Source organism: Schistocerca serialis, chromosome 2 (assembly GCF_023864345.2).
Source record: "Schistocerca serialis cubense isolate TAMUIC-IGC-003099 chromosome 2, iqSchSeri2.2, whole genome shotgun sequence".
Classification (NCBI taxonomy): domain Eukaryota; kingdom Metazoa; phylum Arthropoda; class Insecta; order Orthoptera; family Acrididae; genus Schistocerca; species Schistocerca serialis.
Window position 1 is genome coordinate 400519233 of NC_064639.1, and position 15567 is coordinate 400534799.

General features: G+C 42.7%; 1 protein-coding gene across 1 annotated transcript in view; it reads left to right on the forward strand.

Annotated features, from left to right (window-relative positions):
• The window catches only part of LOC126456022 (uncharacterized), a 70314-nt gene that overhangs the window by 3945 nt on the left and 50802 nt on the right, over positions 1-15567 (forward strand). The window contains exons 2-3 of the mRNA XM_050091776.1: positions 953-1007; positions 5999-7015. Coding sequence (XP_049947733.1) covers positions 953-1007; positions 5999-7015 — 1072 coding nt within the window. The remainder of the gene's footprint in view (positions 1-952; positions 1008-5998; positions 7016-15567) is intronic.

The following is a 15567-nucleotide window of genomic DNA, read 5'->3' on the forward strand; positions in this document are numbered from 1 at the left end:
ATCATTTGTATATATTATAAACAGTTACGGTTTATAACATTCCCTTGGGGTACTCCTGGAATTACCTATACATTCCACATCAGTGCTGTGTTCAACGTGTTTATACGTATTGGTAATTCCATTTTGTGCTATATCTCTGCTAAAGTGGCGCTAATAAGACGTCTCTGTTTGAAGTGAGGCGGGCGTTGGCTATACAGGGGAACGTTACTCAAGAATTGGTCGAACAAGGGTTTTGAATCTCCTTTGTGGGTTAATTATTCTTCCTCATCTTTGGTACAACTTCCAAGAAAAAAAATCTGGAGACCGGCTGCCATAGACAGTTAACAAGATCTTGCTCCACTCTCGATAAACCTGTTCACCCCATGTCTGAGTTTAATGCGGTTATGTTCAGCATCGGCCCTCCATCTCCGATGCGTGATTCAGCCAAGTTACTTGCCTCCCGCTACTTTTACATCATCAACTACTGCTCTTTCTCGACTGTGCAGTTGTGCATTATGTACAGACTGCACCACCGTCTCCTCTCATGTCCTTGTTTTTTGAATCACTAATGTATAACAACGGGCGCAGTTGTTTTGATTATTGACACCCTTCCCAACTTAGTGTCAACGCGGGGGTCATTGGTCGCTGGAGATACCATCAGCTACAAGGAGAATAAATGGACGAATTAGATTTACTGGAAGAAACCAGGAAATATATTTCACAATTAATGGTTTCTCGGTTTTCAGGACGCATAGATTGTACTTCTTGAGCTTTCTATAGTCACCGCACCCATCATCTTCACGAGTTAAAATTATTGGCTCTTGGAAACGATATCGTGCCTTAATGAATCACGACGGAGAAGAGAGAGGGACAGAGAGAGAGAAGGGGGGGGGGCGATTGGGAGCGCCATATGCAGAAAATCACATACTGTCCTTTACTCTGTGAGTAATTTGACATATTTTTCTGCATTCAGGCACTTGATAACGACCAAGAAGTTCGATGGAATGAAAGAATTTCATGTGTACAGCGTATGGTGTTGATTTCCGGAAAGTGTTTCGTTAAATTCATTAAGGTCGTCAGCGATTGCTATCGTCAAACATTCATTGTATTTCGGTTCTATCAGTTTGTCAGAGAGTTGGAAAATCTGTTGCTAATGTAATGTGGAAATCAATTTCTTAGTTGTAAATTAGTTTATTAAAATTCAGAAGTGGTTTCGGCTTTCCAGCCATAATCAGATCTGAAAATAAGCAATTAAAAACAAAAAACATGTCACTGGAGTTATAAAGCAAGAAACAAGTTTACTAAATGTGCGGAAAAAAGTGAACAGATTCACCGAGTACACGTAGGCGTGTAGTCAGGTACGCAAGAGCGGAGAGTGTATATTTAAAGAGAAAGTAAATGGTACTTGTTAGTTGTATTATAAAGCTATTAATGTGTTTTTAATTACAAATAAACAAACATCGTCTGGATCAAAACTTCTTTTTCACCGACTATCGCTTACAATCTCGGTGCAGATCATATTCAGGTCTGGCGCCGTAAAGTGCAGTTTGTCAACAGTGATGTAAGACTAACGTATTTGACGTTAGTTTTACGTTACTGTTGCAAACAAGATCACCGTTCCTAGTCATGGCGTCAGTTATGAGATATGTTTTTTGTTTAAATTTTCTCATTTTTACATTAGATGATGGCTTCAAAGCCGAAACGGCATGGGTTTTGTTTGAATAATATTTTCGCCATTTAACTGTTCAAACGTCTTTATTTCATGTTACTATCAAGATTTCGCCAATACACCGTTATGAAGTTCAACAATGTTGGATACAATTAGACTTTAAGTGAAGTCTTGGTCAGGATCTATTGAACTGGGTGTCGCAACGTGTAGACAAGTACATCAAAGAAATGTATGGAGACAGGCAGCAAACTTGTTTTCCAACCGTAGAACAAGTGAGCCATAAAATGAACATCAATACAATCGTTACATGTCCATTGAATATGGTCTGAAAATAAACTATGGAAGTTACTAGTTGACTGGTGGTCGAAGATGAACACAGATGAGCATCTTTGACGACCAGTCAACCAATAATTTCCAGAGCATATGTTCAGAATCACCGCACAAGTAACGACAGTGTTGACGTCCATCTTGTGGCTCATTTGTTTTACGGCTGGAAAACAGGTTTGCTATCTGTCTACACACATTTCCTTGATTTTGTACTTATCTATACGTTGGGACACCCAGTTCAGTGGATCTTGGCCGTGACTTCACTTAACAAAGTCTGGTTATATCTAACAACATTATACTTCATAATGGTTTCAGGCGGGAATTTGATATAAAATAAAGAAGTTTGTACAGTCAAACGGCGGAAATATCTTTTCAGGCATTATTACATGACTATGGTCCAAAAATACAGCGTGTTCATAGATTATCTTTACAACCTAAGACTTTAGTACCTTTAGAACTGTACTAGATATTAACAATTGGTTTTCAGCATGTGATAAGATAAATCATAAAGTTTTGTTCCTCAGCTGTACACATCAATTTGTGCACCCTTAGTCGCACAGATAATGTCTAGTCCGAACGCCATTTCTCTCCACAAACGGTACAAGATCTTCACGGTGATATATTCAGACGCATTGCAAACGCGTGCCTTCGAATCCTGTAGGTCTCGAACCTTGGTTCTGTACACCAGATCCTTTACAAAACTCCACAGGGAGAAGTCGAGGGTGTGAGGTCAGGGGACTGTGACGGCCATTGGATTGGATCATCTCGTCCAATCCACCTATCTGGAAACTTTTCATCTAGAAACTGAGGAACATTTACGGACAAGTGGGATGGAGCCTGATCGTGCTGGAATATGGTACCAGGTTACACGTCTTCCAGTTGTGGCACGGCAAACTCTTGTTACACGTCGAGGTAAATACCACCGTTGACGGGAGACTCGATGGAAAAAAAAAAGGACCAGTGATGCAATTGTGCTTCAGTCCGCACCGAACATTGACATTGGGACTGTTTCTTTCCATTTCACGTGTAACATGAAGATGCTGTGAACCCCATATACGAAGGTTATGACTGTTCAGTTTGCCGGATACATGAAACGTTGCCTCATCGGAGAAACAAATCTTTTCCAAAACGTCTTTGTGTCAATCATGCCTAGCATAGCAACTGCAAACTGTTCGCGCTAAGGTTTGCCCATAGGATTTAATCCCTATAGCAGCTGCTCGTCGTAGGAAAATAGCCATAACCTCTTACGCAGGACATTGTGCACTGTTGCTCGTGTCAGTTCCATCTCTCTGGCCGTTGTACGCACCGATGTTGTCGGACTCCTTAAAAGCGCCTGCCGTACCTTGTCCACGTTGGCGTCCGAAACAAATGGGCGACTCTTGCCTCCTTTTTATGGAGAACACTACCTGTTTCTATAAATGACGTATGCCAAGGCCGAATAGTTGGTCGAGACGATGGTTGCCTTCCATACGGTGTTCTAAAGTTTCGTTGCACTTGGCTCTGAGCACTATGGGACTTAACTACTGAGGTCATCAGTCCCCTAGAACTTAGAACTACTTAAACTTAACTAACCCAAGGACATCACACACATCCATGTCCGAGGCAGGATTCGAACCTGCGACCGTAGCGGTCACGCGGTTCCAGACTGTAGCGCCCAGAACCGCTCGGCCACACCGGCCGGCTTCGTTGCACTTGGGTGTAGGACGTTATCTGTATGAATCAGGCTTTCTCATGTGGCGTCGACATTTTATCAGGTTTTCAAGTTTAATTTTGCATCAGAACTGCGTCACCTGGAAGATAAAAAAAAGCTTTTTGAGTTATCGTATGTTGAAAAACATTTTTTATTACGTAGTAATATCTATTGTCAGATGCTCATTTTTCCATATGAGTTTATTTTAATTAGTGACTACGCAAATTGCATTTTAACTATTAAATTTACGATACTAGTTAGTAGTGCACTCTAACTAGAATGCCCTCTGCTTACCTCAGTTATTTGTATAAATACTAGGCGCATCCAGGCCGTCACTAGCACTTACTGTGTACCTATATGTATAATTTTTGACGTTGATACCTACGTCAGAGCCGGGCGCGGTGGCCGAGCGATTCTAGGCGCTTCAGCCCGGAACCTCGTGACTGCTACGATCGCAGGTTCGAATCCTGCCTCTGGCATGGATGTGTGTGATGCCCTTACGTTAGATGGGTTTAAGTAGTTCTAAGTTCTAGGGGACTGATGACCTCAGATGTTAAGTCCTATAGTGCTCAGAGCCATTTGAACCTACATCAGAATATTTTATCGTGCGTTTGGCTGGTATGCATGGTTGTTAAGCATGTAAATATTTTTTTATTTTTCTTAATTATCAGTAGGCCTGTTATAGATTTTGCTTCAGCCAATTGAACTTAGTTGATTACGACACTGTTTTTCTATTTGTAACAGATCTGAAGATGGCAAGTTGCCGAAACCGGTAATTATTAATTGTAAAATCTGTATGATGAAGGGGGAGTTTACAAATGAAATATCTAGTATAGAATAACACTATTACATGGCCCAAAAATACAATGTGTCCATATATTATCTTCGCAACTTAAGACTTAAGTACCTTTAGAACTGTACTAGATATTGACAATTGGTTTTCAACATGTGGTAAGATAATTCATAAAGTTTTGTTCCTCAGTCGTACACATCAGTTCGCGCACTGTTGGTCGCACGTATACTGTCTAGTCGGAATGCCATTTCTCTCCACATACGATACAAGATCTTCACGATGACATGTTCAAAAGCATTGCAAATGCGTGCCTTCAAGTCCTGTATGTCTCTAACCTCGGTTCTGTACACCACATCCTTTACAAAACCCCACAGGGAGAAGTCTAGGGTGTGAGGTCCAATCCACCTATCCGGAATAATCGACCGTGACTGTTTCAAAACTATGACAATGTTGTCAGATACCACTACTAGTCACATTTGACAGTCGGCAACAGAAACCAAAACATTGCATTGAAACAAGCGTTCAGTTCATAGTGCTGTGGAAGGTGGGAAAAAACCGCAAATTTGCATTTATAAGAAGAAGAACACCACCAAAAATGCAACAGGAGCGTAATATGTAAGAAACTGTCTACGCAACCTGCCACTGATGATGCCTTGCAGAAAATAAAGGCGAAACGCGTATGGCACTAAAATTGTGTTTTATTCAGTTGCTGTCAGACGGTCCATAAGTAAAAATTATCAATATACCGTAATATTACACGCAACTGAGGAAGAAAAAAATGGTTCAAATGGCTCTGAGCACTATGGGACTTAACTCCTGAGGTCATCGGTCCCCTAGAACATAGAACTACTTAAACCTAGCTAACCTAAGGACATCACACACATCCGTGCCCGAGGCAGGATTCGAACCTGCAACCGTAGCGGTGGTGCGGTTCCAGACTGTAGCGTCTAGAACCGCTCGGCCACTCCGGCCGGCAACTGAGGAAGACAGGACTACATAAGTTTAAGATAACTAGTCACAAAATTTGTTGCTCACTCAATTATTTATTTAGCGACGTGTATCGAGATGATATTTCATCAGGCTATATTGGCATTACAAAAAGATTTAAAGTGTTAACAGATATTACAGTTTCTTTACACGATTCTTGTGATCAACTGTGTTCTTGTGGCGTGGTATTCTTCTCGTGATTGCCAGTGACAGATTGCAAGATATTCGGCGATGCTCGACCACCGGTTTGTGACGCAGCTGTGGCACTATGGCGTGCCTTCCAGAGCGGCCGCTCCGCTCTCTCCCGGAGGCGCAGAGGGCGTGGGCGCAGCTCGGCTGGCAGCCGCTCCGCGCGCCGAGGGATAAAATTGGAAGCAGCCCGTCGGATGTGGCGCTCCGCCGCTATCGATTGCCGGCGGCCGCTGGCGCCCGCGCTCGCCGCTGGCCGCGCTCACGGAGTCTTCTTTTGCAGGACGAGGTCACTGCCGACGCGGCCACTGACGCGCCGATGACGTCTCCCGTGGCCGCCGAAGCCCCGCCGGCAGGAGAAACCGCAGCCGCCCCCGCTGCCGACGCCCCCGCCGCGGACGCCTCCTCCGCGGACGCGGTCGGCGAGTCCACTTCGAAAGAGGAATGCGACGGCCACGACAGCGCCGACTCCGGCGAGGTCGGCGAGCCGGGCGCGACGACGGCGGAGGAGGCGGAAGAGGACGCCAACCTGCCCGAGTGTAAGATAAAGCGCAACTACTCGTGCAGCCACTGCACCTACTTCACGCAGAACCCGCGCTCGTACCTGTACCACCTCAAGGACGAGCACAAGGAGAAGATCAGGGTGTACGAGTGCCCCAACTGCCTGTACGCGTCCAAGCACAGCCAGAAGCTGCAGCGGCACGTGCACATGGTGCACGTCATGGGCAGGGGCAAGCGGAAGAGCTCGGCGCGCTCGCCCAAGACGCCCTCGGCCAAGGCGAAGAAGGCGCCGCCGGACAGGGACAAGGGCGCGAAGGCGCCGCCGCCCCTGCTGCCCTGCTCGGACGTAGTCGTGAAGCAGGAACCTGCCGGTTCCGAGGAGGAGGCGCTAGGGGACGGCTCCGCTCCGAAGGAGGGCGCCGAAGACGAGAAGTGTGAAAAGGCCGACGAAATAACCAAAGACGGCAGTAAGGAGACGTACACGTGCTCGCAGTGCCCGTTCTCCGACCAGAACAAGGCGCTAGTGGCGCGGCACGAACAGGCGGTGCACCTCCGTAAGAAGTTCTTCCGCTGCAGCAAGTGCAATTACGTGACGCACATGCGCGCCAGGTTCACGAAGCACGTCAAGTACCATTCGATGCCGATGATCAAGTGCGACATGTGCGACTTTCGTACGCCGTACAAGTGGAACTTGGACCGGCACTACAAGAACCACACGGGCGACGGCGCGTTCCGCTGCTCGCTGTGCAACTTCACGGCGGACATCAAGCAGAGCCTGACGGTGCACGAGATGAACCACCACGTGCCGCCGGCGAGTGCGGGGGCGCCCGTGCCGCGCCGCCGCAACAAGGTGGGCGCCAGCGACTCGGCGCCCGCCCCCGCCGAGCCGCTTCCACCGCCGCCGCCGCCGCCACCGCCGCTCCAGGTGCCGCCCCCGCACCTACAGGCGTCGCCGGCCACGCCCACGCGCCTGCCGCCCCCGCCGCCCTTGCAGCATATTCCGACTCTCGTGTCCGACTTCCGCTCCCAGCTGCACTCGTCTCAAGCTTCTTTCGAGGTAACAGAGCACCTACACGTCCATAGGGGGAAACACTTGCCCCTTCACTGTAGAGAGCCTGTATAGGGAGATACGGCGCCCATTTTTCTGCCAAACTGCGGACGGGACTTTTGAATGGCCAGTAGTGGAGTACACATTCACCGAATCAAAAGCACAAGAAAATATGGCGAAATCATTGGTTAAATACCTTTCTTTACAGCTATAATATACTCATAGTAGCCTGCTACGTACAGCACAGGAAAATTTGATACAGTGGTTGTAAAAATTATTCGTAACTTGCATTTACCTCCTTTAAAGATCGTTTACTAGACATATTGCAATGAAAGTAACGTAAATAAAAAAAAATGCAGGGTGTTACAAAAAGGTGCGGCCAAACTTTCAGGGAACATTCCTCACACACAAAGAAAGAAAATATGTTATGTGGACATGTGTCCGGAAACGCTTACTTTCCATGTTAGAGCTCATTTTATTACTTCTCTTCAAATCACATTAATCATGGAATGGAAACACACAGCAACTCCTCCGTTAGCGAGGATACATGCATCCACCCTCCGTCGCATGGAATCCCTGATGCGCTGATGCAGCCCTGGAGAATGGCGTATTGTATCACAGTCGTCCACAATACGAGCACGAAGAGTCTCTACATTTGGTACCGGGGCTGCGTAGACAAGAGCTTTCTAATGCCCCCACAAATGAAAGTCAAGAAGGTTGAGGTCAGGAGAGCATGGAGGCCATGGAATTGGTCCGCCTCTACTAATCCATCGGTCACCGAATCTGTTGTTGAGAAGGTTACGAACACTCCGACTGAAATGTGCAGGAGCTCCATCGCGCATGAACCACATGTTGTGTCGTAGTTGTAAAGGCACCTGTTCTAGCAGCACAGGTAGAGTATCCCGTATGAAATCATGATAACATGCCCCATTGAGGGTAGGTGGACGAAACTAAAATGAGCTCTAACATGGAAATTAAGCGTTTCCGGACACATGTCCACATAACATCTTTTCTTTATTTGTGTGTGAGGAATGTTTCCTGAAAGTTTGGCCGTACCTTTTTGTAACACCCTCTATAGTGTATAGCATTTGTTTTGTATCGGAAGTGCATAACGCTAAAGATTTAACGTACCTGTATTACGCCAGATGAATGAAAGTCATAAGCAGTTGTTTACTTGTGACATGCAAAAAGTGTTTGCATGTCACAAGCAAGCAACTGCTTACTACTTTCATATATACATATGAATACCTCTCGTAGATAACAAACGAAAAAGATTACAAAAATCAGGTAATGTTAAATGTAGGCTACTGTAATAACGACCAAATATAACTAGAAAACTGCCGTATCCCTTCTACCCCACAGTAAGTAGGCCTATTAAAACCTGTCTTCGAGAGTACCTACAATTATTTACTACGAATAATGTTTCAGCAACCACGACAACTGCGGAAAACGTGCTTACAACTTGCCTGCGTCAACAGTCAGGCAATAATACTGAAACCAAAATAATGCCTAGTGTTGTGATTCGGAACGAAATTAAGTTTGACGCTATATAGTCTAATGAGCATGGCACAACAATTACAGGAACTTTCCGTTTCCAGCAAGGACTGTCAGATATTGACTTCAGAAAAGCTTGTGATGCTACCAGTATGCACGAACTGTTAAAGAAATAAGAGCTTAAAAAACGATGTACAACTAAATCGAACATACATGCACAACGCGCAACAAAATCTCAATAATTCAAATACCTTTTAATCGTTTCCAAAAGTCCTCTGAACTTCAATTCAACTCAAAAGCACGGCGAACATAGGAAGCGCGAGAGACGTTTGGCAAGAAAATGGTGCCAAAGCTGATCAACCAATCACGGGCAACTTCACCTATGGCCACTCTTTCTGTATACAGGCTCTCTACTTCAATGAAACTTGTATACTGACTTTTCATTCGTTACAGAATTCTCACATATTTCTAAAAGGGGCGTTTCGAATGTAAGTTTCGTCATTGTTTTTCACACGGAAGCTTCATTGCAAAAAACAAACACACCGTAGTATTGTGAACTATAGATCCTGCACTACGAGGATGGTTTGAAAAGTCACCGCGCGGAATTAGCCGAGTGGACTGTGCGGCTGATCCCGGCGGAGGTTCGAGTGATCCCTCGGGCATGGGTGTTTGTGTTTGGCCTTAGGATAATTTAGGTTAAGTAGTGTGTAAGCTTAGGGACTGATGACCTTGGCAGTTAAGTCCCATAAGATTTCACACGCATTCACCTATTTGGTAAGTCTGGTAAATTTCCATGAAAGAATGGAATATTGTTGTTGCATCTTCGTGGTTAGTAAACTTGATTATTCCAAGGATCGTACAAAGAATTTCAATGTACAGCGCACACTTCATTGTTGACAGAAAACCGAGTTTCCTGCTGTTATCAAACATTTTCATTTGAATGGTTGGACTCTCGCCCAGATCAGAACAGACCCGGATGAAATTCACGCGGTCAAGCTGCAGGAGGGGACCATTCCAACGCACTGGCCTGCGGATTCTGGGTTCTGTTTCCAGCACAAAATAAATATTATTGCAGTTAATCTTGCTAACACCAGTCCAAAGTTCCCACAAGGATACCCCTTCCTCCTGATACAGATCTTAACCACAGCTGTACTTTACCATATCTCAGCAGTTCGAAGTAGTTCTGTCAAGGCTTGATGTGCCCACATTCACTTTTATAATTGCCAGTACCGGTACACTCTAAAGAACATGGTCTTGCTGTACTTTATCTGTGGTCTCAATTGCTTCAATGGAAAAGAGAAAATATATTTGTGCATTAGAAGAGAGGGAAAAAGTGTGAAACTTCAAAGTCAAAATGATCTCCACTCCAGGAATCAGGACCTTCTTGAACTCCATGTGGTGTACTATTGTGCAACGTGCATTCATATAATTATCAATTCAGCTGCACAACTGACATGGCTGCACAGTAATGCGTGAAACTAGGGAGACGAGGACTGCCTCGGTTCAGTCCTAGCCTGATAACTAGATCTCAGATTTTCAACATCCACAATGAGGCAGAAAAACAATAAAAATGTGCAGTATCAAGATTCAATTCTGTGTTTCTATTTTCTTCTAAAACAGCACAAGACAATCAATTTCTCCTAACTTTCTTGACTCAGGCTCATGCGGTTATCTGATAAAACATTTTTGTACACATGAAATGATGTTTCCACAAGTGACAAGGGCATACATCAGGGAAGGAATTTCGGACAAAATCAGGAGTCATAGTTAAATTTCACAAATGTATGACGTGTCCTCATTCAGTAGATCCTGAGCGGTATGGAATTCAGCTGCTTTTCTTTGTCAGTGACAGTAAAAAGTGTTGTTTTGTTGACCAACTTTATAGTACAAATGTCGGAAGGAAATGATTTAATGACATGTCATTGCCGTACTTTACACACATTTCTACGAAGCAAGAACATCCAGCTCACAATTTCTTTAATTTTTCACATCCAAAATATAATTGGTGTACAGTCTGTAAATATCATATTGTGCCAACTTCGGAGGTGACTGCGGTTGGAAGGTAAGGCGAGTCTGACGTCTCATTCAGTGCTGACAGAATACTTCCGCCGCATACCTTATGTACAGCAATTCCATAGCTCACGTACAGTAACCTGTGCCACTCACCGTAGATTGCAAGGATTGGCAGCAGTGAGAGAAGGCATGAAGTAACAATGGACGAACTCGGGTTTACAGCAAACCGAGTTAACAGAGTTGCAAGTTTGTGTAAGCTGAGTTCAAACCAAGCTAAACTGGGTTGGGATGAAAAAACTGAGATAACATTCAATGCCATTCTCTCTTTCATGTCTGCATGGCTTACCATTGAGTTTAGGTAACCAACCCGAGTTTTGCAGTTACCTAATTAGTGATTATATGTATAGTCACAAGATGAATTGCGGAAAACTATACAGAAACTGAAGTCCAAGAAATCAGCTGGTGATGATGAAATATCAATTCATGTAATAAAGCTGGTATGTGAGGAGATAATCACACCACTGCTGAACATAGCAAACTGTTCTTTCAGAGATGCTATTTTTCCAGAAAAACTGAAGGTAACGAAGGTAGTGCCAGTGTACAAGAAAGGGAGTAAGGATGATCCCAACAACTACAGACCAGTTTCACTGATATCAGGTGTCTCAGAAATCCTAGAAATGCTTATGTATACCAGATTAGTTAACTATTTGGACAAACATAACATTCTCATACCCTCACAACATGGTTTCAGAAAGGGTAAATCTACAGAATCAGCAATTGCCAGTCTAACAGAATACATTTTACAGTCCTTAGATGAGAAAAAGGTTGTCTCTGCAATGTTTCTGGATCTTTCAAAGGCATTTGACACCATTGACCATGAATGCTGATACAAAAATTAAGCAACTATGGCATTCGGGGTCAACCAGGTGAATGGATAAAATCTTACTTGTGCAACCGCAAGCAGTATGTATCATCAGGAAACTCGTACCAATTGGAAACCAAATCCATCAAATATGGAGTGCCGCAGGGTTTGGTAATGGGGCCATTGTTATTTAATGTATTTGTTAATGATATAGGTGTTGAGGAGGAAGAAAAGAAAATATATTTTATGCTGATGACATGACAATACTAAATAGTGACCAAAATATGGAACAGCTTGAGAGAAGAGCACACATATCTGCAAATGTCACAGCTCAATGGCTGTTGGAAAATGAACTGGTTATAAATCTAAAAAAGACTATGTATGCAGTGTTAAAAACAAGGAAAAGGCTGTAGACATGGATTTAGAGGTTGATGGAACAAGGCTGGAAGAAGTAGAATCTGCTAGATTCTTAGGTATTCTTGTGGATAATTAACTGAAATGGAAAAAAACATATTAATAATGTCTGTAAGAAACTGGGCTCTTTCATGTTCTTAATGATGCAGGTATCACAGTATTCAGACAAGAACCTTCTGTGTACAGTGTATCATGGACTTTTCAAACCATACTTACAGTATGGAGTGACTGTGTGGGGAAACTCAAAGAAACAAGAGACAAAACGAGTGTTCACATTACAAAAAAAAAAGCAATTAGGACCATTTTAAGAAGAAAGACCTCTGAAACGTGCAGAAACTTTTTCAAGAATTTAGGTATCTCAACTTTTTCATCGTTGTATATATACAAAACAATAATGTACATCACAAAAGGTAGTGAGGACTGGATTACAAATGCTACTGTACACACCCATAATACAAGAAGGAAGAATGAAGTACGGAGCATACCCCACTGACTGGCAATGCTAGAAAAAGGACCCCAGTACTCTGGTATCAGACTACTAAGAAGTCAGCCCAAAAACCTGCAAGATAGTGTACTTCATAATGACTTTCCAAAGAAACTTAAAGACTATCTCGTGGAAAAAGAGTTTTACAGGGTTGCAGAATACTTATGCCATTAAATTTGTATATATTGTTACTCATTATCAGTGATGTAAAAATGTAAGCTAAAGGTGTAGAAAAATAAGTGATAAAGAATGTTAATACTTTGACATGTCCTATATTACACGTGCATTTACTGTACGCAATATAATCTTACAGGATCAAATAAAATTCAATTCAATTCAGTTCAACTACATAGGGCACAATTTCTGGTCTTTCGCCTTCAAATTTTGAAGATAGACTTGTGAAAAACTTGAAACATGCAGTATGGATTTCGACGGCTATTGGCGATCGTAACATAGCTAAATTCCTTTTCAGGAGCATGACTGTGAACTGTACTACAGACTACAATTTTGAGTCTTTGGACATGAAATTTTGAAGATGATGATACTCCCGCAATTTGCTGTAGTGGTAAGGTAGTAAAATGTCTCATCACAAGATTAATGGATGCCACTTTACAGACTGAAATTTGAAAATATTCTCATGAGTCACTTTGAATTTGCTGTAAGATTGGATGGAAATTGGGCATTTTTAAAGTAGCCAGATACCTTGTCATGTGCATGAACGGTTGCTATGCTATAGGTCACAATTCAAAAATACACTAATGAGACACCCGGAATTTGCTGTAAGGGTTTTTATGTTGATCAGACGATCCTGAGGTAGCCAAATACAACTGCTTGGGAATGATTCATTAAAGTTACTGCTTTGTCATCATGTTTCTCAGTCACTTTGTGTTCAAAATTTTAGTTGCCGAGTTGCCATGACGCTAATGTTCTGTAACAAAATAAATCGTAATAAGCTACCGCACTTTTAAAGATCACACTGAATGATGTTGTGTTCTGTAGTCATAGACTGAACTTGGTTCAAGACATGTTCAGTCAGCGTGAAACTCCATTGTCGCATGAAACCATCATTGATAGTGGTGGCCGCTGTACAGTGTGCGAACAAAACACAAGTTAGTAATAGTCTAGCTTGGGTTGACTTGAAATCCCCTCAACCTGAGGTAATTGGTTTGGTAACTCAAATTGACCTATCTCTAGCATGCAGTATGTTGACTTCAACCAACATCTGAGCCAAACTAGGGCGCTTGAGCTCAGTAACAAAATTCATGAAATTACTCAATTTACCAATTTTCAGATTGAGACCACTGTAAAGAAAATATTTTGATATGATGAAATTTTCCAAATATACTTTACACCAGTGAGCATTTGAGAGTAAAATTACTTAGTGTTAACATTGTAGGACTTTAATTAAAACCAAACAACACTTAAAACCTTTTAGCAGTGCATAAAATAATTTGCATAAACTCACAGAACATCCAACTGAACCTTAACTTGGCACATCCAGTGGCATTTAAATCACTTTAAAGACTGTTCTAAGGAAAGATATATATGACAACTGTAATAAGAAATTTGAAGGTTAAACTTTTACAAAACACTCTGAGCAGTCTCCTGCTACGTGGTAGAACCTTTGACACACCACAAGAACACAGCCAAGTGGCCCAAATTAACTGGTTCTAAAGCATATACAAAACTTTTATTACAAACTCAACAAATTAACGTGTGCAATATAGCATGGCAACAAATAGCTGAATCTCACACTCTGGGGATTGGATTTAAGGATTAGATACTCCCCCTTTCTTCAATACCACTCTCTTTTACAGTATAAGAAAGGACAAGTAAAAAATTCCTGTTACCAGATGATAGAACAGAGAACTGCAATAAATTTACACAGTTTTGCTGCATTTGCAAGAAGCTTTATTTTTGGTTGCATGCAAAACCCACACAACTGTACTTAATAAAACAATCCTATTAATAGCTTAGGGGTCCAAGGCTGGGCCAAATCTGTGAGGAGCGCCCACAAAGAACACTGGTGAAGCTTTAAAAGTCACATCAAAACTTTATGCTGTCCACATAGCAAAATTTGCTGAATGTAAGGTCATATGTTCTTATTCACTTTTCTCATCAAAGGACCAATGTAATAAACAGCAAACATGTAATTAAAAGGAAACCTTGCCATGGGAGGCTGAACCTTGTCAAACAAATCAAGTGATTTAAATAGTAAGATGATATTTAGCGGATATTGGATTCTCTCTTAGGGCCACCCAGTAGAGGAGTATTACCCAGGTTAGCACCCATTCAAGTCACTTGACTGTCATAACCTATCATAATTGCACTTAGAACAGTGCTGCTGTGCTGCTAAATGAAAACAACTACTTCAGAAGCTTCTCACTGGATATTAATCGAGAGATGTAAACATGCAGCTTACGGTCCCATGGCAGTCTGTGGAGTAAAACGTGGGTACAGACATTGGTTTGCTGCATCACCAGTCCTTAGGCTGCAGTGGAAAAGACCCCTTTTCCTGCTATATCACCCGCTACAGTGAAAGCGGCCTGCACGTCCGTAGTCGGAAGCACAGTTGCCAACTTGACACTCCCCGGTGCTCAGCAAGACCCCAAGTTTTCCTGTTAGGCACCACTTGCCTTGTTGGCGAACAGTCTGTGAGAGAACTAGTTCACCAGAGACCTCTTGTAAGCTACCCGTGGATGCTCTCTAGCCAAAGATAAATTCGCACGAAAGCCTGGCCTGATTGGTCGATTCACAATATGACTTAGGAAGATTAAAGTCCTTTTGACAATGATGGCATTAGAGATGGAACATTAGTTCAACTGATTAAATATGCCTTACCCTGAAATCAAGGTTATCACCTTAAAATAATCTGGTTAGAACAAGTAAAACCTAAATCAAGTGCACAGGTGGTGTCGTGAATCTTGCTGCTCCCAAATATGACTACACTTCCTTGCTCACTGTTTTCCAATCTTGGATACTTAAACAAGAATTTGTATGTATTTCTTCCTTTGCTGTAGATCCTTCAAACAATCATTGGAAGAAGACATAGGTCACACCTATCTACAAGAAGGTTAGCAGAAGTGATCCACAAAACTATCATTCAATATAATTGAT